We start from the raw sequence: 22,117 nt of genomic DNA on the forward strand, positions 1-22,117 counted from the left end.
CCCGAGTCAGTAGATTTGCTTCAGATGAACTTTCCCTTTCAGTGGGCAACAGGCTCTTTAGGCTACCTGGGCATTCAATTGACAAACTCCTATACATCCTTATATAGTCAAAGTTACATTCCCCTCCTCCGCGAGACAAGGGTACTCCTGGAGAGTTGGAGCCGATAACTCTCCCGATCCAGGAAATGTGGTAACGCCTTAGAGATGTCACTTCTCTAAACTATTATAGTATTTTAGAGTGCTCCCGATACGGGCACCTGGATACATGCTGAAGACTCTTCAGCGGATGTCCCTTTGATTCGTATGGAGTGACTCGGTCCCAAGGGTCTCTCGATCCACCTTATATAGACACAGAATGAAGTGAGGTTTGGGAGTTCCCAATTACTTGAAATACTACCAGGTGGCTAAGCTAGTTTGCACTCCTTCTCTAACACTCCTCTTTGGGTGTCCTTGGAAGCAACTGAAATACACCCCCATACTACCGACTCCATTTTATGGATAACACCCAAACATAGGCCCCCAATCAGCAATCCCATCATTAGCCACTCCCTTCATATCTGGGACTCTATAAAGTATTCAGGGAAGCTAATATCTCCTCATCTACCTCTTATGCCACTTTTGCGAAACCCTTTGTTTCTGCCGGGAATAGAATCGCCCCAATCGTTTGGGAATTGGACAAGTCAGGCCTCATCAAACTGTATCATTTGCTTCCAATAAATGGACCCACCCCTTTTCCTATCCTACAGAAGAGATTTAACTTACCGCCTTCAGACTTATTCCGATACCTGCAGCTAAACATGTTATATCTTCTCTCCTTACGAACACGAGCTCTCCACTGACCTCAACTCCATTTGAGAGATATTGCTATAAATACCCACCCGCAGCAGGCCTCGTTTGCAGATTTACTTGGGACTGGTGCATTCCCCCTATTGTACACAATTACCATACATAGTGGGCTGGGTAAAGGACCTCGGCGAAACTCTCTCTGAGGAAGATTGGATTCAGATATGGGAGTCTACTAACAGTAGCACCAGAAATATATTAATGCTAGAAACTTCATTTAAAGTATTGCTCCGCTGGTACCTAACCCCAGATCGAGTAGCCCATGCAATACCCGGACGCTCTCCCCACTGTTTCCGTGGATGTTTAGTTTCGGGAGATATGCTCCCCATCTGGTGGTCCTGTCCTCGGGCTAGGAGGCTACGGATTTGAGTTTACTCCTTAATATACTCAGGCCACAATATACGCAAAAACCCTTGGGAGGCGCTGTTAAGTAAGCACATAAGTAATATCCCCCCCCCCCCCCCCCCAACTCCAGGAAACTAATCTTCCTTTTCCTGGCCACGAAACAAGTTATTGCCCGTTTGTGGCGCAAAGCTTCCTTGGTCTTTACCGAGGTTAAGTGCAGGGTGGACTGGTATCTAATAAATGAAAAGGCGGCCTCCATTCTAGCCAATAGGCTCAAGAAATTATTGAAAATATGGACCCCATGGCTAGATTACTCCCTCCCCTCGCAAAATAATAGATTCCTAACCTCCCTGTAAAAAAGAATTATAATAAATGCCTACTAAATCACCATCCTATAGCCCGAGACTGTCCTCTGCAGTGTCCACCCCATGGGAAAAACTCCCCCTGTCTCAGAAGGCACCCCTCCCCGCTTTCCCTATTTTTTCCTACTTCTGCCCTATTTCCCCCTAAATTCAGGTTGGCCCTGGCCAGGCCGTTAGTATTCTGTTACTCTCAATTAACAGTCTAGCTTCAAGATTGGACCGGGACACTAAAACAGAAGACTACTCTAAATTTGCCTTTCAGACATGTTTTCTCCTCTCTTTCCCCCCAATCTATATCACTGGCTTTTGTTACATATTAATGAGACTGGGACGCATTTCAGGTAAATGTTTATTACATTATTGTAAAATATGAAAATCTCAAATAAAAATTACAGTAATAAAAAAAAAAGAAAAACCAGTTTGTAACCGACAGCGTTCATTTATACTGAAGAATAAGAATTCGAACAATTGTCAATCAAGTGAGAAACAGACAAAAGGCGCTGCAAGGGGCACTGTGATGGGTACTGCGATGGGCGCTGCAATGGGCACTGCAATGGGCACTGCAATGGGCGCTGCGATGGGCACTGCGATGGGCACTGCGATGGGCACTGCAAGGGGTACTGCAATGGGCACTCCAAGGGGTATTGCAAGGGGTACTGCAATGGGCACTGCAAGGGGTACGTGCTTCTTGCCCAGTTCCACAAACCCCTATGTGGGAGAGTTTGTAAGGAAACACACATCATCCCAGCACCATTGGTCACATAGGAATTTATATAGACGCTACATTCACAGGTCTTCTTACATTTTACTCCGTACCTTAATACTAATGACTGGAATCCTACATTTACCGGCCAAGACTCTGATCTATTGACTATTTAGTGTGAGTCACGAAGAAGGGAGAATTATTACCAAAACATTATTTAAGCGGACAGTAACCGCCTGTTACACTACAAAAAGGGTCCATATCAAAAAATGAAAAATTCCCATCCCCTCTGTGCAATCCTATCGCTTCAGATGCAATTGTACAAAAGACGAGGATTTCCACAATCAAATTCCCATCATCCTAGGAATAAATGGAGCCGATGAAGTTTCCTGACAGCGGAACAAGTGAGGCCGGGTGAGCCGTCATTCTTTATGCTCGTGTGGAAAAGATTGAATTTATGGTTTCTCCCTTTCTTCCTAAGCTTTAGGGGTTTTACCCACTAGTGGTTTTTTAATGCTGCGATATCGCTGCGTTTATTTTACTGCGAACGTCAATGGGACTTTACAATGTTAAAAGCGCAGAGCACAAAAATCGCAAGTTTGTTCTTCTGCGATTTTAACATTAGAAAGTCACATTGACATCTGTAGTAAAAAAATAAAAAAAGAATTAAAAATCGCAGCGTTAAAAAAACTCTAGTGGGTAAAATCCCTTACAGAGAGGTTTTGTGAATAAAAACAGCATTTCCACACTTGGTGCATTATTACTTTGTCATGCTGGTGTAATTTATATAGAATGTTATCCTTTACCGCAGCGATACAATAAATAGTAGCAAAACATAGAAACATAGTAAATCCACGGAGTTCAGCCCATTACCCCAATATTGATCTACAGGAAGGCAAATATACCCAATGAAGTCTGTTAGCCAGATCAGCGATCCTGGGATCACGACCCCTCTGAAGCAAACTAGTGACTATAACCGGGGATCTTGTTGCACTCTAGACAGGTATCCAGGCCCCTCTTGTACTCTTCTAGTGAACAGCACCACATCATCAGGTAGAGAAGTCCACAGTCTCACTGCTCTTACAGTAAAGAACCCTTTCTATGTTGTGTAGAAACCTTCTTTCCTCTACATGTAGACCTGGCAACAGTCCAAAACACTATTGCCTGTCCGGGTATAACTGATATGCAATATATTATGCCATGCTTCAAGCTGACTTGGAGGGCTTTGCCAGGCCTGTGGCCGCCACTGGTGCTCATCAGCTCCTTATAATCACCCAACGGAATCCTGATGGGCTGCTAGCAGCGCCCCTCACTGACTGACTATTGCCTCAGCATCTAGAGGAGCGTGTGGCAAAGACTGAGCTTAGTGAATAAGGGAAAGCCCTTTGTGCAGAACCCATTAAGACCAACCACCTCCCCCTTTCCAACTCCGGTAGGCTCTTAGTCATGGCTTGTCAGATGTCAAGTGATCCAAGAGGTTCATACATAAGTGGTAACTTGGAAAATCTGGTCAGGCACAATAGTCCATATCAGGGTGCGGACATTTACATTCAATCACCACAGAAAGTGAAAATATGAATCTGAGATCGGGCAGATATTGTCAATACAAATACATAAGATCAGACTTAGAATTCACGGCTAACAGAACCCGGGCACACAACTCCATAATCCAGGAACCTCATGTACCAATAGTTTCCTGTGCCAATCCCCTCCCCGGGAAGGAAATGGCTATAATGTACAAAGAACCCATATTGCCTGAATGACATCACAACATTTCATCCAAAACCATTCAATATGTCTTCTAAGGGTTAATCCTCCCTCTCAGTGAGGTGATTGGCACAGAAAACCTTTCCTACATGAGTCTTACTGGATTATGGAGATGTGCGCCCGGGTTCTGTTAGGCTTGAAGTCTAAGTAAGATCTTATGTATTCCTGTTGGCAGTATCTACCTGATCTGTAAATGTTTGCACCCTGATATGGGCTATTATGAAATCTGGTGTGTTGAGAGCTCATCTGAGTGTGAAACATGTAGGGGGTTGTTTTATTGGGCTGTGCGCCCCAAGTTGTATAGTCCTGTATAAATAAAGTCTGATATGTTACACTGAAGTTGTAGCACCTTTCCCATGTGATCACAGCCGTATATTACTGTGTGCGACTCTTCCTAGTATATGACCCTATAGTGATGAGATGGAGGGGAGACGCCCTTGCTGGGCTCAGTGGTGGAATACCCTTGTTACTCACTACTTATACACATAATCGGTACCAGCTCTCCCTCATCTCCATCAGTTCTGAGGAAACATCATCTAAAGGAAGAAGAAAGATCGGCCCAAATACAAACATGTAAGTTATATGTATCAGTGTGAAATATTCTATGTACACGGCTGATATAAAGGTGGGTTATCTGGATTATATTTGTTTCAGGATTACAGATGTTTATTGGTAATTACATACATTTCTTATTCATCACTTACTGCTCTGAATTGCTTCCCTTTTCTTGTGTATGACATGTCACTTTACTTTTTATACCTTTTTTGTAGTTCTCTCTGGTGTGAACCTTTTGATGTCGCAGTAAATGTGATTTGAGAGTAAAACATTTCCCACATTCTGAACAAGAAAATGGCTTCTCTCCTGTGTGAGTTCTCTGATGTGTTAAAAGATATGATTTGCGAGTAAAACATTTCCCACATTCTGAACAAGAAAATGGCTTCTCTCCTGTGTGAGTTCTCTGATGTTGTAAAAGATGTGATTTGCGAGTAAAACATTTCCCACATTCTGAACAAGAAAATGGCTTCTCTCCTGTGTGAGTTCTCTGATGTGTAAGAAGGAGTGATTTCACTGCAAAACATTTCCCACATTCTGAACATACAACCGGTTTCTCTCCTGTGTGAATGTTTTGATGGTCCTGTAAATGTGATCTGCGAGCAAAACATTTCCCACATTCTGAACATACAAAGGGTTTCTCTCCTGTGTGAATTCTCTGATGTCTAACAAGATGTGATTTCAGTGTAAAACATTTCCCACATTCTGAACATACAAAGGGTTTCTCTCCTGTGTGAGTTCTCTGATGTTTAACAAGGAGTGATTTCAGTGCAAAACATTTCCAACATTCTGAACAGGGAAACTGATTCTCTCCTGGGTGAATCCTCTGATGTTTAACAAGGAGTGATTTCAGTGCAAAACATTTCCCACAATATGAACAAGAAAATGGCATATCTCCTGTGTGAGTTCTCTGATGTGTAACAAGAGATGATTTCCGTGTAAAACATTTCCCACAATCTGAACAAGAAAATGGCTTCTCTCCTGTGTGAATTCTCTGATGTGTAACAAAGTCCGATTTCACTGCAAAACGTTTCCCACATTCTGAACAAGAAAATGGCATCTCTCCTGTGTGAGTTCTCTGATGTTTAACAAGATATGATTTCCGTTGAAAACATTTCCCACAATATGAACAAGAAAATGGCTTCTCTCCTGTGTGGATTCTCTGATGTGTAACAAGGGCTGATTTCACTGCAAAACATTTCTCACATTCTGAACATGAAAAAGATTTCACTCCTGTGTGAATTCTCTGATGTTTAACAATGTCCGATTTCACTGCAAAACATTTCCCACATTCTGAACATACAAACGGCTTCTCTCCTGTGTGACTTCTCTGATGTCTAACAAGGTGTGATTTTACTGCAAAACATTTCCCACACTCTGAACATACAAACGGCTTCTCTCCTGTGTGAGTTCTCTGATGTATAACTAGGAGTGATTTAACTGCAAAACATTTCCCACACTCTGAACATGAATATGGCTTCTCCTTTCTGTCAGCTCTTTGATGTTTTCTCTTTCTGTGACATTTATTCTGCTTATCAGTGTGTGATGGATCAGAAGATGGGGCCTGTATAAGAGAATCAGATGATGGATCTTTGCTGTGAAGGGCTGAGGAGATATCTGGGATAATGGCAGGTTCTTCATATGTATCTTGTGTGATACCACAATCCTCTGCGTTACAATCTGCAGATATCAGACGTCCCTCTGAGCTCCCGGTACCGTCATCTGCCAAGAATAAAGTTGAATTTTTTTCATATTATATATCTTAAAATGATTCTGATATTTTATAACATTTCTATGCAAATAACAAGTCATGTAGAAAAAGGTAATCATCATCAAAGGCCGCCTGCACACGGGCGGAAATCCCGCCGTGGGATTTCCCGCGGGATTTCCGCCACTGAAAGTTTGCATAGGAGTGCATTACAATACGCACTCCTATGCAGACGGCCGCGGTTTGGCCGCGCGAAATCTCGCGCGGCAAACAAACCGCGGCATGTCCTATTTTTGTGCGGGGCACGCACTCACCCAGCCGCCGGCTCCAGTCTGCGCATGCGCCGGCTGCGCGGCAGCCGGCACATGAAAGAGCCGGGGCCGCCAGGCGCGGGTGAGTACGCGCTCGTCCCTGCAGGCTCTCGGGTCGGGTCCCGCGGCGAGAATTCTCGCTGCCGGATCCGACCCGCTCGTGTGCAGGCGGCCTAAGGGTGCTTTTACACAGTGGCTAGAATAATCACTGAAAAGAGCCATTACAAACAACTGTCTGTCCATGTAAACACGAGTCCTGACAGAGCAAGTGAGGGAGGATCATTCACTTATAGAAGTCGCTTGGTTTGCAGCTCACTTAACCACCAAGCGATTGTAAGTGCAGAAAACATCACCAAAAACTACAGCTGTGAATCGGGACTTACAAGTAACTAATTCTGGTTTTCATCAACAAGATGGGGGTCCTGGGGGGGTCTGAAAAAGGGTCATGAAGAGTAACTTGCAGCAGAGTCCTCCACAAGCCCCGGGCTCCTGTCCCCGGTAGATCTCCGAGCCCAAGCTACAGGAATACTATATTCCATACAGATGGAGTTCGGCCATTTCTGCACCAACATTAGTTTCTGGTTTTCTATAAAGAACGCATATAAAATCTCCCATGAAGCCGGATGTCAGTAACACACGGTGTGCAGCAAATACAGAACTGCTCATCTATAAGACAGCTTGGTACATACGGTAATTCTATATTCTGTCACCTCAGACCAGGACTAGGCCGGGGCAGGGAGGCATTCTGAGTATTGCTCTGGGGCCCCATGGCTTCTTTGTATGACCCTGGAGCCTATACACTTCATAGTTCCCTGTCATGCTGCAAAATAAATTCTCTGGGGCAGAAAAAGTTTATTGTAACCAAAAGGAAAAGACCCTTCACAGAATAGACATATACCTAAAATGTATCCTTTATTAGTATACATTAAAATGTTATTGGCTACAAACACAGACTGCAGGTTCTTACAACAACCAGAACCGCAGTCAGAACAATTAACGGGATTAGATGACAGACCGATCAGAAATCCGCTACTGTCACTAAATCACTTATCTGTGAGCATAAACCGCTACCATCCAGACCTCACATATACAAGTCATAGATGTACAGATGGTTTACATAAATGCACTACCATCAAGACTTCTCATGTAAGGGTCGCGGGCGCGGTAGAAATCTCTATAGGAGTTTGATTTTGAGATGGAATGTCAATTGTAACCAGGAAATTATTCCTATTGGGTCGGTTCAGTTCGACACGTTTCTCTACCGATAGGGTAGTTCCTCAGGAACCGCTATCCCTCTGCACTAGTATCACAGTGCCTTTCTTTCCAGTGCTATAAATATTAGATGATTATGCAATTTTCCTGAGATCTCAGCTATATCCTGTATACCAAATACAGGCAGCTGGGGAGATAGAGAAAAATGAGTATCAATTAGAGATGAGCGAGCACCAAAATGCTCGGGTGCTCGTTACTCGGGACGAAATTTTCGCGATGCTCGGGTGTTCGTTTCGAGTAACGAACCCCATTGAAGTCAATGGGCGACCCGAGCATTTTTGTATTTCGCCGATGCTCGCTAAGGTTTCCATGTGTGAAAATCTGGGCAATTCAAGAAAGTGATGGGAACGACACAGCAACGGATAGGGCAGGCGAGGGGCTACATGTTGGGCTGCATCTCAAGTTCACAGGTCCCACTATTAAGCCACAATACCGGCAAGAGTGGGCCCCCCCCCCTCCCAACAACTTTTACTTCTGAAAAGCCCTCATTAGCATGGCATACCTTAGCTAAGCACCACACTACCTACAACAAAGCACAATCACTGCCTGCATGACACTCCGCTGCCACTTCTCCTGGGTTGCATGCTGCCCAACCCCCCTCCCCCCTGCGCGACGCAGTGTCCACAGCGCACACCAAACTGTCCCTGCCCAGCCTTCAGCTGCCCTCATGCCACACCACCCTCATGTCTATTTATAAGTGCGTCTGCCATGAGGAGGAACTGCAGGCACACACTGCAGAGGGTTGGCTTGGCTAGGCAGCGACCCTCTTTAAAAGGGGCGGGGCGATAGCCCACAATGCTGTACAGAAGCAATGAGAAATCCAATCCTGTGCCACCTCCATCAGGAGCTGCACACGTGGGCATAGCAATGGGGAACCTATGTGCCACACACTATTCATTCTGTCAAGGTGTCTGCATGCCCCAGTCAGACTGGTAATATGTACCTTAACAGTAACCGCGTTGGTGGTAATGTGGTGGTGACTGCGGACCTAGTAGCGCGGTTTTATTTTGTTGGTTTTCGGAATGTGGCCAGGATTAAGTGGGCCGTGGCGGGGGGATGGTGGGGGGGCTCTCTTGTTGTGTCGGTAAAGGTGAAATTCTTGGACTGCCACCAGACGAACCAATGCAAAGGCATTTGCCAAGAATGTTTTCATTGTTGGAGGAGGAGGGGGATGTTTTTGAGGCACTACGTGTCCTCTCCACGTGTCCATGGTTATATGCACCTTAACAGTAACCGCGTTGGTGGTAAATGGCCTCGCCGCCATCATGTCTTTGGGAAGCCTCTGTTTCCACACCCCAGAGACATACCATTAGCAGCGGTATAGGCAGAGCCCATAATTCGTAACATTTCAGCCGTAGCATTGGGACAGGCCCCACTAACATATCACTAGCAGCATTATAGGGGGAGCACAGTATTAGTTCCATTTCAGTAATAGTAGCACTCAAGACAGGCCCCAGTAACAATTCCGAAGCAGCAGTATAGTGGGAGCGCAGTCTTCGTTCCATTTCAGTAATAGTAGCACTCAAGACAGGCACCAGTAACAATTCCGAAGCAGCAGTATAGGAGGAGCATAGTCTAAGTTCCATTTAAGTAATAGTAGCAGCCTACACAGGCCCCAGGAACAATTCCGAAGCAGCAGTATAGTGGGAGCGCAGTCTTAGTTCCATTCCAGTAGCTGCAGTATAGCCAAGGCCCAAGTTACATTTATGTAGCTAAAGTGTAGGCCAACCCCACACACCTTTCTGTACCATGAGTGCAGGCGAAGAACATAGAAATTGCTATGATTACACTGTAGGTGAGGGCCCAAAAAAATTGGTGTACCAACAGTACTAATGTACCTCAGTAAAAATTGGCCATGCCCAACCAAGATGGCAGGTGAAACCCATTAATCGCTTTGGTTAATGTGGCTTAAGTGGTAACTAGACCTGGAGGCAGCCCAGTTTAACGAAAAATTGGTTCAAGTTAAAGTTCCAACGCTTTTAAGAGCATTGAAACGTATAAAAAATTTTTAGAAAAATTATATGAGTGAGCCTTGTGGCCCTAAGAAAAATTGCCCGTTCAGTGTGATTACGTGAGGTTTCAGGAGGAGGAGCAGGAGGAGGAGGAGGAATATAATACACAGATTGATGAAGCAGAAATGTCCCCGTTTTGGATGGTGATAGAGAACAATCCTTCCATCCGCGGGTGCAGCCTACGTATTGCTTAGGTATCGCTGCTGTCCGCTGGTGGAGAAGAGAAGTCTGGGGAAATCCAGCCTTTGTTCATCTTGATGAGTGTTAGCCTGTCGGCACTGTCGGTTGACAGGTGAGTACGCTTATCTGTGATGATTCCCCCAGCCACACTAAACACACTCTCTGACAAGACGCTAGCCGCAGGACAAGCAAGCCGCAGGATACCTCCAGGGCATACAGCGCTAGTTCAGGCCACGTGTCCAGCTTCGACACCCAGTAGTTGTAGGTGGCAGAGGCGTCACGGAGGACGGTCGTGCGATCGGCTACGTACTCCCTCACCATCCTTTTACAGTGCTCCCGCCGACTCAGCCTTGACTGGGGAGCGGTGACACAGTCTTGCTGGGGAGCCATAAAGCTGTCCAGGCCCTTAAAGACTGTTGCACTGCCTGGGCTGTACATGCTGCTCGATCTCCGCACCTCCCCTGCTACCTGGCCCTCGGAACTGCGCCTTCTGCCACTAGCGCTGTCGGATGGGAATTTTACCATCAGCTTGTCCGCCAGGGTCCTGTGGTATAGCAACACTCTCGAACCCCTTTCCTCTTCGGGAATGAGAGTGGGAAGGTTCTCCTTATAGCATGGGTCAAGCAGTGTGTACACCCAGTAATCCGTAGTGGCCAGAATGCGTGTAACGCGAGGGTCACGAGAAAGGCATCCTAACATGAAGTCAGCCATGTGTGCCAGGGTACCTGTACGCAACACATGGCTGTCTTCACTAGGAAGATCACTTTCAGGATCCTCCTCCTCCTCCTCCTCCTCCTCAGGCCATACACGCTGAAAGGATGACAGGCAAGCAGCAGGGATACCGTCAGCAGTGGGCCAAGCTGTCTCTTCCCCCTCCTCCTCATCCTCCTCATGCTCCTCCTCCTCCTCCTGAATGCGCTGCGATATAGACAGGAGGGTGCTCTGACTATCCAGCGACATACTGTCTTCCCCCACCTCCGTTTCCGAGCACAAAGCATCTGCCTTTATGCTTTGCAGGGCACCTCTCAAGATGCATAGCAGAGGAATGGTGACGCTAATGATTGCAGCATCGCCGCTCACCATCTGGGTAGACTTCTCAAAGTTTCCAAGGACCTGGCAGATGTCTGCCAACCAGGCCCACTCTTCAGAAAATAATTGAGGAGGCTGACTCCCACTGCGCCGCCCATGTTGGAGTTGGTATTCCACTATAGCTCTACGCTGCTCATAGAGCCTGGCCAACATGTGGAGCGTAGAGTTCCACCGTGTGGGCACGTCGCACAGCAGTCGGTGCACTGGCAGATTAAAGCGATGTTGCAGGGTGCGCAGGGTGGCAGCGTCCGTGTGGGACTTGCGGAAATGTGCGCAGAGCCGGCGCACCTTTACGAGCAGGTCTGACAAGCGTGGGTAGCTTTTCAGAAAGCGCTGAACCACCAAATTAAAGACGTGGGCCAGGCATGGCACGTGCGTGAGGCTGCCGAGCTGCAGAGCCGCCACCAGGTTACGGCCGTTGTCACACACGACCATGCCCGGTTGGAGGCTCAGCGGCGCAAGCCAGCGGTCGGTCTGCTCTGTCAGACCCTGCAGCAGTTCGTGGGCCGTGTGCCTCTTATCTCCTAAGCTGAGTAGTTTCAGCACAGCCTGCTGACGCTTGCCCGCCGCTGTGCTGCCATGCCGCGCGACACCGACTGCTGGCGACGTGCTGCTGCTGCTGACACATCTTGATTGCGAGACAGAGGTTGCGTAGGAGGAGGAGGAGGGTGGTTTAGTGGAGGAAGCATACACCGCCGCAGATACCAGCACCGAGCTGGGGCCCGCAATTCTGGGGGTGGGTAGGACGTGAGCGGTCCCAGGCTCTGACTCTGTCCCAGCCTCCACTAAATTCACCCAATGTGCCATCAGGGAGATGTAGTGGCCCTGCCCGCCTATGCTTGTCCACGTGTCCCAAGTTAAGTGGACCTTGCCACTAACCGCATTGGTGAGGGCGCGTACAATGTTGCGGGAGACGTGGTCGTGCAGGGCTGGGACGGCACATCGGGAAAAGTAGTGGCGACTGGGAACTGAGTAGCGCGGGGCCGCCGTCGCCGTCATAGCTTTGAAAGCCTCAGTTTCCACAACCCTATACGGCAGCATCTCAAGGCTGATAAATTTGGACGGTTAACAATTGAGCGTGCGGGTGCGTGGCGGCGTACTTGCGCTTGCGCTCCAACACTTGTGCTAGCGACGGCTGGACTGTCCGGTGCGAGACATTGGTGGATGGGGCCGAGGACAGCGGAGGTGAGGGTGTGGGTGCAGGCCAGGAGACGGTAGTGCCTGTGTCCTGAGAGGGGGGTTGGATCTCAGTGGCAGGTTGGGGCACAGGGGGAGAGGCAGCGGTGCAAACCGGAGGTGGTGAACGGCCTTCGTCCCACCTTGTGGGGTGCTTGGCCATCATATGTCTGCGCATGCTGGTGGTGGTGAGGCTGTTGGTGGTGGCTCCCCGGCTGATCTTGGCGTGACAAAGGTTGCACACCACTGTTCGTCGGTCGTCAGGCGTCTCTGTGAAAAACTGCCAGACCTTAGAGCACCTCGGCCTCTGCAGGGTGGCATGGCGCGAGGGTGCGCTTTGGGAAACAGTTGGTGGATTATTCGGTCTGGCCCTGCCTCCACCCCTGGCCACCGCACTGCCTCTTGCAACCTGCCCTGCTGCTGCCCTTGCCTCCCCCTCTGAAGACCTGTCCTCAGTAGGCGTTGCACACGAGGTGGGGTCAGTCACCTCATCGTCCTGCTGTTCTTCCTCAGAATCCTCTGTGCGCTCCTCCCTCGGACTTACTGCCCTTATTACTACCTCACCGATAGACAACTGTGTCTCATCGTCATCGTCCTCCTCACCCACTGAAAGGTCTTGAGACAGTTGCCAGAAGTCCCCAGCCTCATCCCCCGGACCCCGGGAACTTTGCAATGGTTGGGCATCAGTGACGATAAACTCCTCTGGTGGGAGAGGAACCACTGCTGCCCAATCTGAGCAGGGGCCCGAGAACAGTTCCTGGGAGTCTTCCCGCTCCTGAGCATGTGTCATTGTAGTGGAGTGAGGAGGCTGGGAGGAAGGAGGAGCAGCAGCCAGAGGATTCGGATTTGCAGCACTGGACGGCGCAGAACTGTGGGTGGATGATAGCTTGCTCGAAGCACTTTCTGCCATCCACGACAGGACCTGCTCACACTGCTTATTTTCTAATAAAGGTCTCCCGCGTGGACCCATTAATTGTGCGATGAATGTGGGGACGCCAGAAACGTGCCTCTCTCCTAATCGTGCAGCAGTCGGCTGCAACACACCTGGCTCAGGAGCTCGGCCTGTGCCCACACCCTCACTTGGGCCTACGTGTCCTCAGCCGCGTCCACATCCTCTAGGCCTACCCCTACCCCTACCCCTCAGCATGCTGTATTACCAGTGATTTCCCAGCCAGGAAATAAATTGGCGCAAGCCTGCAGCCCAAATAGAATTTTTTCCCTTGTTTTTCAAAGGACAAGCCACACTGCGTGTATTCAATGAATACTACTAAGTTTAATAACTGTGTTGTGGCCCTGCAAATGTGTCACAGAACTGCAGTGATACAAAGTTATTCGCTACAGCAGATCAGGGATTTCCCATGCAGGAAAGAAATTGGCGCAAGCCTGCAGTAAAACGTAGCTGGCTGCGTCTGATTTTTTTTTACGTTCTGCACGCAGCACACACGTACCCAGAGCCCTGAGGACTGTCAGAGGCAGGCGAAATAGAATTTTTTCCCTTGTTTTTCAAAGGAAAAGCCACACCGCGTCTATTCAATGAATAATATATGTCTTCTGGCCCTGCCTACACAATTCTATCCCTGTAGTATTAATGCCGGGTGCAATGGTCTGCACAGCTGGTTTTGAGAAAAAAAAAAATGCAACACTGCTAACAGCAGCCTGGACAGTACTGCACACGGTTAAATGTGGCCCTAGAAAGGACCGTTGGGGTTCTTGAAGCCTACACTCACTCCTAACACTCTCCCTGCCTAACCACCACTTCTGTCCCTATTGCAGGGCGCAATGCTCTGCAGATCCAATTTTGAAAAAAAAAAAAAATACAGTGCTAACACAGTACTGCACACTATTAGATGTGGCCCTAAGAAGGACCGTTGGGGTTCTTGAGCCTACACTAACTCCTAATGCTCTCCCTACAGCAGCTCCGGCACCAGCAGCACTTTCCCTCAGCTAACTCACAAGGCATCTGAGCCGAGCCGCGGAAGGGGCCGATTTTTATACTCAGGTGACATCTGATCTCCCCAGCCACTCACAGCAGGGGGGTGGTATAGGGCTTGAACGTCACAGGGGGAAGTTGTAATGCCTTCCCTGTCTTTCAATTGGCCAGAAAAGCGCGCTAACGTCTCAGAGAGGAAACTGAAAGTAATCCGAACACTGCGTGGTGCTCGTTAAGAGTAACGAGCATCCCGAACACCCTAATATTCGCCCGAATATCAAGCTCGGACGAGTACGTTCGCTCATCTCTAGTATCAATGTCCTCTACTCCGGGTATTAATGTGGAGCAAACCTTGGAAATTATGGTCTGTCAGACTTCTAATAAAGCCAGGTACACAAGAGGCTGGTGGACTTGCCAGCTCACACTCCTCAGTGCTGATTACACCCACTGGGGGATGAAAGAATAGACTCTCACTGAGCAATTGATAATGCTCTATTAGATATGTGATAAATAACTTCATCGCCCATCAGTACAGCCTCTAAGACTCTTTGTGCTCCATAGAATCCTTACAATAAATACATTCCCCTGCCTGCCTAATAGCTGCTAGGAGAAATAAAAGATAAATAGCGAATCAAAGATGAATAAAATGGCCCCTAACCCAGATGGTAGGTTGGAGGCATCAATGGCTGACAATTTACAGCTGCAGTCCCGCACGGTTTATGGGACATCACAGGGACTGCAGCCAATAAGAGCTCAGAGATTCATCTTAACCCCTTAGTGACGGCCCCATCGGCATTCTACGTCCTCAGTAAGTGGGCTTTAATCCTAGAAGACGTAGAAATATGCGTCCTCTTAGGATTAATGCCCACTTGGCTGAGGACGTGACAGCTCCATGCTGTAGGTGCCCGCAGGTATCCATCAGGGCAGCTTAAAGTACTCACCCGCCTTGATCGAGATGTTTTGCGGTGAATGTGTCCTCTGGGACCCGTCGCCGCTCTTCTGTGCATGCGCACCAGACGTATGATGTCACGGGTATGAGCAGAAGGCCGGGAGCCCCGGCAAATTCAAAATCTCCTGGCTACCGGCTCCTGAAGGTAGCCGGGAACCAGGAGATGTGAGCGGTCCCCTGGTCCGCGATCGCCGCTATCCAGTGGATAGCGGCGATTGCGAAAAAGTAAAAAAAAAAGTAAATAAAAGTTCCAGTTTCACCTCCCCTCATGGATCTGAAAATACTCACCTCGGGTCCTCCGCGATGTCCCTGGTATTCCGGGACCCGAAGTTCCCTTCTGCGCATGAGCGCCCGATGTCAATCATTGGGCGCGTGCACAGAAGGGCTTGAGCCCCGTGAAATTCAAAATCCCTCTGCTCCTGGCTGCCACGTGTAGCCAGGAGTAGATGGATGTCACCCAGCATGTGATCATTTAAAGTTTAAAAAAAGTGTAAAAAAGTTTAAAAAAAAGTTAAAAAAGCTTTCGTTTCATCTCCCCCCACAGATCATATCCGTGAGGGAGGATGAAATGACGTACGTAAGGCCCCTGGATTTATCCACGGACCTTATCCTAGCTTTTGCACACGCATCCGTCGCCAAAATGGCGGACGCATTCGCAAAAAAAATTTCCCCGGGAAATTCAAAATCTCCCAGCTCCTGGCTACAAAACTTAGCCGAGAGCCTGGAGATTTCACGGAGGGCCGCATTGAGCGGTTCCTGATCACGTGTTCGCCATTTTCCATAATCTTAAAGCATAAAGAAAACAGGTGGAACTATATATCCTATCAAAACTTTGTACAGTGTGTTTGGACATATTTAAGATATTACAGTTAAAAATGTGAAAAAAAGGACAATTTTTTTTCAAATTTTTTCCAATATTGGTACTTTTAATAAATACACACAAATTATATCGGTCTATTTTCATAACCTAAATGAAGTACAACGTGTGGCGAAAAAAACAATGTCAGAATCACTGGGATATGCAAAGCCTTTACGGAGTTATGCTATGTTGAACGACGCATGTCAGATTTCCAAAATTTGGCTCCGTAACTAAGGCACAAACAAGCTTCGTCACTAAGGGGTTAATGTGAAACTGTACAAAGGCTTTCCTGACACCCAGATAGGTGATATCAACGGCACAACTTTCATCCACTACTTCTGTGAATGGGAATACATTGTGGCTTGTAGTTTGACCCCCCCCCCCCACGCCCCGACAATCACAAGCAGTCCAAACTAGCCCGGCTTCATGTAACTGTAGGGTCACAGCAAACTGCGATACAACCGTACTGACGGCCATTACATCCCAATGAGAAGAGTATTGTGGCCAGAGTCTCCATGTAGCCACAGCCGTACTGGTGACCCCTTCACCAATTTAGAGGGGTTGCACGAATTACCAATATAAAACTTAGAGAACAATAAAGACAGACAATGATGTTTTATTGGCCACCATCACTCACAAGTCCCACCAAGCTGGATATCCACTCTGTAGATACAACCTAGCAGCTCTTACTGGTGATGCCAGATACCTCCTCCTCCGGTCCTGCAGGAACTAAATACAAAGCGGAGGAGCTAGTGGGGATAGTTGGGGGACGGGATAGCATGGGCCAAGGCACCTCTCCAGCCCTGCACAGCCGACGGCTACTGTAGCAGTAGGGCTGGTGGAGCCGAGATCTTCTGTGGACACATTCCATTTGATATAGTAGTCATCCGCAATATAGTCGCTGACTAGTGTCACTGTAGACCGGGTTGCTTACATATCAGCAACTAATGAGGCCGCCTGCAGACGACCGTGTCTAATCCTGCTGCGAGAATTCTCGCAGTGGGACCCGACCCCCTGCAGGGACCAGCGCGGCTCCGGCTCTTTGATGTGCTGGCTGCCGGCCAGCAGGCACATGACGGAGCCGAGCCGCCAGTCAGGGAGTGACATTTCTGTGCAGAGCTCACAGAGCCCCGCACCGAAAAAGAGCATACTGCGATTTGTTTTCCTCACTGCCGTCTGCATAGGATTATTCTTTCTAACACAATCCTATGGCAGCTTCCACGGGTGTAAATTCTACGGGAAATCCTGCTGCGGAATTTCCGCCCGTGTGCCGGGGGCCTAAATGTGTACTGGTGATATGTAGGCCTTCTGATTATACTGACTTTAATCAACAACTGTGTAGTGAATGGCTCTACTAATACAACTAGCACAGTGTCCTGCCTGGCTCACACCCCACTTCCTGCCTACAAGCACCAGGGGCACATGCCCCACATCACCCCTCCACAGCTATGATCCTAAATACATCCATTACCTGGTGATGGGAGCGGCTGGCGGGTCTCCATCATGGCCTCCTTGTACAGATCCTTGTGTCCTTCTAAATACTCCCACTCCTCCATGGAGAAATAGACAGCGACATCCTGACACCTTATAGGAACCTGACAACACAATATACAGTCATTACCCAGAAGCCTCCAGTGCTGTTACTGTATAATGTCCCAGCATTCCCTGCAGCATCACCTCTCCAGTCAGCAGCTCAATCATCTTGTTGGTGAGTTCTAGAATCTTCTGTACATTGATGTCCTCGTGTATCAGGGGGTGAAGTGGGGGCCCCATGATTGGGCTCAGGGGTCTTCCCCATCCATCACACACAGGGGCCCGAGAGCCATCACTAGAGGTCTTCTTCACTACTGTGTAATCCTGTATATGGAGAGACATTTATAAATATCACTGCAGACATTTCCAGAGTCCATCACCTCTCCAGTGACATCATCAGTCATTACCATAGATAAGCATGACATATGACATCACCAGAATCTCTCCTCTCTACAGTGACATCATCTGTTATTACCATAGATAAGAATGATGTAATGTGACATCATCAGAGTCTCTCACCTCCCCAGTAAGCTGGAAGAGTATCTCTAGGGTGAGGTTGAATACACTCTCCGCCATCTTGTTTCTGTTGTCCTCCATCTTTGATGAATGAATCCTGTAGGGACCTGAATGGAAACAATATGAACCAATGTAAAAACCACAAAAACCAACATCTCCAAGTTCAGCTGCCGGTATTTTGAGGGACAAGTAGGATTTATAATAGCAGCATTTAATGTGGGAGAACCTTAGAAATACTTTATTAGGAATTCATTTAATAAGAAATTTTATAAAAACATTTGCTGGAATCCTTTAACCCCTTAGTGCTATAGGTAGTACATGTACGTCCTGCAGCGTCGGGGTATGTATGAACGCGCGGCGATCTCCCTCCATACAGCGCGAGCGCCGGCTGTTTACTGCGGCTGATACCAACTCCGATAAGCTGTCAATTCTGATAGCGCCATTTAAATGGGATGAGATCGCAGGGAGCCGTGCAGGTGTCATGGCAGCCGGGGGCCCTCTGTAACGCCCCGGGCTGTCCTGGCAGAATGCCTATCAAGCCATGCCCGTGGCTCCTCCAGAAAAGGAGTGAGAAGATGAGCCCATTCCCATCTAATTACTTCTCTGTACTAATTACTTACTGACTCCACGACCTAAACGTTTACCAGCGTCCGGATCGCAGCATCCAATAAGCCGCACAAACCTCAGTAAAGTTTACACCGCCGTATCCCGTCTGGGCCCAATCTGCAGCAGAAAGTAGGCCGACCGCTTCTATAGCGAAACCCGTTACACGCTGCCGTCACAGAGATAACAAATATCACTAGCGAGGAACGACTAATGCATTCCTGATGACAGATGGAAAACATCCTGAAGGTCATACAAATGGCCACCAAAATAACCTGCAGGGGGCGCCCGCCAGCCTCACCCTGCCCTGCAAAGGATTGCATCTTCTACATCCTGGTGATCAGAGGCATCTGGTCCTTCATCTACTAGGACTTACTATTCTTATACAGAGGAGTCTACATTCTGGTGCTCAGAGGGATCTCGTGCTTCAGTCACTAGGACTTACTATTCTTATACAGAGGAGTCTACATCCTGGTGGTAAGAGGAATTTGGTCCTTCAGCCGCTAGGACTAACTATTCTTACACAGAGGAGTCAACAACCTGGTGGTCAGAAGAATCTTCTCCATCTACTAAGAGTTACTATTCTTACATAGAGGAGTCTACATCCTTCTGGTCAGAGGGATTTGGTCCTTCAGTCACTAGGACTTACTATTCTTATACAGAGGAGTCTACATTCTGGTGTTCAGAAGGATCTGGTCCTTCAGCTGGTAGCTCTTATTAAACTTATACAGAGGAGTCTACATGCTGGTGGTGAGAGGGATTTGGTCCTTCAGTGGCTAGGACTTACTATTCTTATACAGAGGAGTCTACAACCTGGTGGTCAGAGGGATCTGCTCCTTCAGCCACTAGGACTTACTATTCTTCTACAGAGGAGTCTACATCCTGGTGGTAAGAGGAATCTGGTCCTTCAGACACTAGGACTAACTATTCTTACAGAGAGGAGTCAACAACCTGGTGGTCAAAAGAATCTGCTCCATCTACTAAGAGTTACTCTTCTTACATAGAGGAGTCTACATCCTGGTGGTCAGAAGGATCTGCTGCTTCAGCAGCACGGACTTACTATTCTTATACAGAGGATTCTACATCCTTCTGGTCAGAGGGATCTGGTCCTTCAGTCACTAGGACTTACTATTCTTCTACAGAGGAGTCTACATCCTGGTGCTCAGAGGGATCTGGTCCTTCAGCCACTAGGACTTACTATTCTTATACAGATGAGTCTACCTTCTGGTGGTCAGAAGGATCTGGTCCTTCAGCTGGTAGCTCTTATTATACTTATACAGAGGAGTCTACATGCTGGTGGTGAGAGGGATTTGGTCCTTCAGTGGCTAGGACTTACTATTCTCATACAGAGGAGTCTACAACCTGGTGGTCAGAGGGATCTGCTCCTTCAGCCACTAGGACTTACTATTCTTCTACAGAGGAGTCTACATCCTGGTGGTCATAGGGATCTAGTCCTTCAGCCACTAGGACTTACTATTTTTATACAGAGGAGTCTACATCCTGGTGGTCAGAGGGATCAGGTCCTTCAGTCACTAGGACTTACTATTCTTATACAGAGGATAAGGTACTGGACAGACCCTGTTCACCATAATGAGTTCTGGATGGCAGTTTCCTGGATAAGTAGCACAGGGTGGTGTAGAGACTTCAGGCTGTCAGACATTGTATGTGTCAGGCCTTGGGCCTATATCAGCTTCCATGTTATGGTTGTCATTTGTCAGGCCGTGGGAAAGCTGGATGAATTCAGTGTTCTAAAGTCTTATTCCTCTCTTTTGTATCTGGCAAGCCTTTGATGTACAGGAGGACACAAAACCCTTTGCTACTGACAAGGAGATGCTAAATAGGCACCCACTGGCACGGATTGGCACCTTGGATGGTTCACGCAGACATCCTGGTGCCCAATTTTACATCAGAAGGAAATCATTTAATAAAGGATATTTGGTCGTATGAAGGTCTTAGCCAGATATATATTATATATTTAGCATCGGGCTCACCAGCCAAGCAAAATAAAAAGGCTCAGAGCACCCAGAACTGCATATTTGGGAAAATATGGATGCCAACCCATCCGTGTATGGGCTCAAACCATATGTAAAATCAGGACTAAAAATGTGCCACGCCCATATTCAGGTTTGAGGGGGGGCTTTCCGAAAACGGGGAATTATGATTTTTCCCCAGGAATACAGGACTCCACCCCAACCCTCCAGAGTGACATCAGAGGGAGCAAGGTAAGGAGTGTTCTGAGGGTCCGTTTATAATGTAGGACCCTACAGACCCCAAATTGTGAGATCCTACAGAGATACGCCTTGGCGTAAGGCTGTCCCATTCACTTCAGTGACTCTGCATGTATTGGAACATTGGACCAACATCCAAATCCGATATCTTTCTTTTATTTTCCCCAGTTTATTTTAAAAATCTGCGTTGTGTATCCTACTGTATTTCCTTATGTCCCGTGAACAACCTTTTTATATTTTTGTACAAATCAGATATATTGCACTGCGAGGCCTTTTCTAGATTAAATCTGCAATTTAAAAGTCAGCCTTGTCCGTTTTACAACAAACCATAACGCTGAAGTTTGTGTTCATAATTCGGCTTCCAGTTTACCAATACCAAAGCTGGTGGTGGCAGGTTTATTTGTAGGAGTATTGAAGAGCTCTGGAGTGCGTTAGAACGGATCAGGGGGATGATTTGAGCTTTTGATTCACATGCGTGCAGAAGTCCGGGAAAGCTGTGTATAAATCAGCCTGTATTCTAACGACTTTAAGTTTGCAATATCGCACAGTGATCAAGGACAGAGGCGGGATCGAGAGGTATTGTCCCTTCTCCTCTCTCCTCCTGCCCACTACATGACACACAGCATTGTGTGAAAAACATGAGCAGCTAAAAAGCGTGTAAAATAAATAAAACACATGAAGTTTGTGGCCTGTAAACTTTAAAGGATTGTCATTAAAAAAAAACCTCTTACCTATTCCCCCCAGTCAGTCTTACCAGATCTTCACCTCAATGATCTTCTCCTGGCTCCTCCAGTCGGCCGAATCCTCTTCTTCCTGTGACGTAGCACACATTGCCGGCATTCTGCTTCCTGCGGGTCAGTGTACCCAGTCACTAGTGACATGGAGTTCACTGCCTAGCAGGGAATGCTGAATCCTCGGCAGCCTGCTTTAGCGCGACTGCGGATGTGTAATGTCTCACCGCTAGTGTATCATATACTATACTGTATGAAACACTAACAACAAAAAACGCGAATGTGCACTAAAGCAGGCTGCAGAGGATTCAGCATTCCCTGCTAGGCAGTGAAACCTACGTCACTCATAACATTCACTGCAGCTAATGGACGCTCCAAAACAATAAGTAGAGGATCCGGATGGCTGGAGGTGACGTGGCCCAGGGGACTGGAGGGGCCAGGAGAGGAT

At 47.6% G+C, this 22,117-nt stretch overlaps 1 protein-coding gene across 3 annotated transcripts in view; it reads right to left on the reverse strand.

Annotated features, from left to right (window-relative positions):
- Positions 1-22,117, reverse strand: part of LOC136628981 (zinc finger protein 585A-like) — a 380,809-nt gene that overhangs the window by 158,923 nt on the left and 199,769 nt on the right. For all 3 annotated transcript variants that reach the window (XM_066605057.1, XM_066605056.1, XM_066605059.1), the window contains exons 9-11: positions 18,111-18,214; positions 17,736-17,915; positions 17,530-17,653 (exon numbers count right to left, since the gene is read on the reverse strand). In XM_066605057.1, coding sequence (XP_066461154.1) covers positions 17,530-17,653; positions 17,736-17,915; positions 18,111-18,214 — 408 coding nt within the window. The remainder of the gene's footprint in view (positions 1-17,529; positions 17,654-17,735; positions 17,916-18,110; positions 18,215-22,117) is intronic.

The sequence above is a fragment of the Eleutherodactylus coqui genome, chromosome 5 (genome assembly GCF_035609145.1).
Source record: "Eleutherodactylus coqui strain aEleCoq1 chromosome 5, aEleCoq1.hap1, whole genome shotgun sequence".
In the NCBI taxonomy this organism is placed as follows: domain Eukaryota; kingdom Metazoa; phylum Chordata; class Amphibia; order Anura; family Eleutherodactylidae; genus Eleutherodactylus; species Eleutherodactylus coqui.